This window comes from Myotis lucifugus, unplaced genomic scaffold, assembly GCF_000147115.1.
Source record: "Myotis lucifugus unplaced genomic scaffold, Myoluc2.0 scaffold_642, whole genome shotgun sequence".
NCBI lineage: Eukaryota > Metazoa > Chordata > Mammalia > Chiroptera > Vespertilionidae > Myotis > Myotis lucifugus.
The window spans coordinates 327,132-330,502 of NW_005871690.1; the positions used below are offsets into that span (position 1 = coordinate 327,132).

The 3,371-nt window shown below is 40.6% G+C and overlaps 1 protein-coding gene across 1 annotated transcript in view; it reads left to right on the forward strand.

The window, feature by feature from the left end:
* The window catches only part of JHY (junctional cadherin complex regulator), a 94,563-nt gene that overhangs the window by 64,073 nt on the left and 27,119 nt on the right, over positions 1-3,371 (forward strand). Inside the window, 1 exon segment of the mRNA XM_023746253.1 lies at positions 58-723. Within this exon segment, the coding sequence (XP_023602021.1) occupies positions 58-723 (666 nt within the window).

The window sequence follows — 3,371 nt, forward strand, 5'->3', positions numbered from 1 at the left end:
AAAACGTGTGAGGAGTGCCCACCCTTTTAATTTTGCATTAACCAAAATATCTTTTTGGAATTGCCAGGAACACTGGTCTCAATATGAAAGTGCAGCATCGAGTCAGGAACCCAGAGGGCCATCTCCTGAAGCCACCAGTGGCCAGCAGCCTTCCAGAAGAGCAGCCGGACACAAGGCTGGAAAACAGCAGAAGCACAAGCCTGGCCTGAAGTCTTCGGTGCCGGAAGAGCTGGTGTTCAGTCAGGGAAACCCGAAAAACCCTCCCAGACGGCAACCAACTCAGAACAAGCCTGTTGATGCTCCCATAAGGCATGAGACAGCTGCGGTCACGCGTGCCCCCAGCAACGACTTACAACACTCGGGGGCACCTAGGGGCCAGGGGCCCCACGGAACCGCCAATAGATTTGCTCCACCACAGCAGACTTTTGACAAGGCCTTATTATACAAAAATGCTCCTGGATATCACTCAGTGATGAATTTTAATAAAAAAAGAGGACGCAAAGACCAAGAAGAGGACAGATTCTCATACCAGCAGCTACACATGAACACTCTTTCCAATATGGACTTGAACTACCTTAATGGACTCACTAAGAGACAAGTGCCCCTGAGCTACAAAGGCTCTCAGTCTGCTTCTAACTTAAATGTTAACAGAGCAACTGAAAATAAGAAGCAACCCAAACAAACTCACACAGAGACCAAATATAAGAACTTGGAAATATTATGGTAAGAATGCTCTTTTCTCAAGCGGTTTTCTAAAGGAGAAAGACAGGAGAGGAAGAATGGGAAGTGACAGGGGGTGGGGGGAGGGGAGGGTCATGGCATGGTCAGAAGAAAGGAAAAATTTACCTAACAACATCCTTGGCTCCAATTTCTGCCTAAAATAGTCCACTTTTTATGTATTTCTTTTCTTTTTCCCTGTCTCCTCTACTGTTTCCACTCTAGTTAAACCAGAGGTTGGAGGGAGGGGAGAAGGAGAGAAAGACAAAAGACCCAGCCTTAGAATTTTCCCATCTGCCACTGGCCCCATCTCCGATGGATTATGAAGATGATACCAGTCTTATAAAATGAGTTGGGGAATACTCCCCTATTTTACATTCTCTGGGATACTTCTATTACTTGAAGATTTCACAGAATTTTTTGTAAAACTATTCAAGTCATATGTACTTTTTGTTTCACTTTGTTCTATTGTTTGTAGGCAGATTTCAACTTTCGATACTTACATTGATTGTGATACTCATATATTTGAATTGATTTCTACCATCTTGACTGGTCCTTCTTCTTTGCATCTTTTTTTATATCTTCTATTGAACTGATAGAACATTCTTTGTTACTTTTTCCCTAGAAAAAGGGAAATATATATTCTCTTTCTATTCTTTTTTTACCTTACATACTTAACTATTCTTATGTAAAATTGATATTTCTATTCTCCTCTAGAATATATTCAATGTCAATGGATCATTATTACCAGATCACTATTTCTGCCACACATATTATATTTTTGTTATATTATCCAAAATCTTATATCTCCAAAACTAATCATTACTTTTATTGTTATGTAAAGTCAGTGATGTTTTTATTCTTTTTTTATAGAATTTATTGGGCTGATATATATATATATATATGCCTAATATGCTAAGTGTCCGACCGAGTGGTCGACCGACCAGTGGCTATGACGTGCACTGATCACCAAGGGCAGATGCTCTGACCGGTAGGTTAGCTTACTGCTGGGGTCCAACAGATCGGGCAATACGGGGCCAGACAAGCCCTGCAGCCTTCCCGTGGTCCCTCCCACAGCCCCTCCCTGGCCACTGGCCCTGATCGGCCCCGATCAGGACTGGGTGTGATGGCCTTGATCGGCCCCGATTGCCAGCCAAGCTTAGGGACCCCACCCGTGCACAAATTCATGCACTGGGCCTCTAGTTAATTAATAAAATTATATAGGTTTCAGGTGTACAATTCTATATACATCATCTTTATATTATATTTTGTGTTCACCACCTCAAGTCATTTATCCCTACTTTACCTTCCTACCTCTACTCCACTGTCCCTCTGCTCATTACAATGCTATTGTCTGTGTCTACCACTTTTGTTTTTGCTTAATCCCTTCATCTTTTTCACGCAGCCTCCCAAACCACCTCCTCTCTGACAGCTGTTAGTCTGTTATCTGTATCTATGAGTCTGTTTCTGTTTTGTTTGTTAGTTTATTTTGTTCATTAGATTCCACATATAAGTGAAATCATATGGTATTTGTCTTTCTCTGACTGGCTTATTTCATTTAGCATAATACTATGCAGGTCGACCCATGATGTTGCAAAGGGTAATGTTCTCTTTTTTGTGGCTGAATAGTATTCCATTGTGTAGATCAGTGGTTCTCAACCTTGGCTGCACATTAGAATCTCCTGGGAATCTTTTTAAAATCCTCATTTCTGGGCCTCATCCTCCGGAAATTCTGTTTCTTTGTTACTAATGTTGTGGCCCCACCCCATAACAAAGAAACAGAATTTCCGGAGGATGAGGGCCAGAAATCAGGATTTTAAAAAGATTCCCAGGTGATTCAAATGTGTAGCCAAGGTTGAGAACCACTGGTGTAGATGTACCATGGCTTTTTATCCACTCATCTGCCAATGGGCTGCTTGGGCTGCTTCCAAATCTTGGCTATTGTAAATAACACTGCAATGAACATAAGGGTACATACGTTATTTCTGATTGGATTTTTGGATTTCTTCAGATATGTGTTTGGAAGTCAAACCTCTGGGTCAGAAAGCAGTTCCATCTTAAATTTTTTGAGGTCATTTCATACTGCTTTCCACAGTGGCTGCACCAATCTGTATACCCTCCAACAGCGCACAAGGATTCCCTTTTCTCCACATCCTCACCAACACTTGTTTGTTGACTTATTGATGATAGCCATTCTTACAGGTGTCAAGGTCTCATTGTGATTTCAATTTGTATTTCTCTGAATATTAGTGACATTGAGCATCCTTTCATATGTCTATTGGCTATCTGTATGTCCACTTTGGAGAAGTGTCTATTCAGAACCTTTGTCTGTTTCTTAATTGGATTGTTTGGGTTTGTTTTTTTGTTTGTTTTGTTTGTGTGTGTGTGTGTGTGTGTGTGTGTGTGTGTGTGTGTTGTGTTGTTGTTTTATAAGTTCTTTCTAAATTTTTAATATTAAGCCCTTATCATATGTGTCATTGGCATATATGTTCTCCCACTCACAGGTTGCCTTTTCATTTCATTGATACTTTCCTTTGCTGTACCAAAACTATGTAGTTAATGTAGGTCCACTGTTATTTTTTCTTCGTTCTCTGGCCCGAGGGATATATAGAAAAAATATGCTATGAGAAATGTCCCAGATTTTACTTCTATGA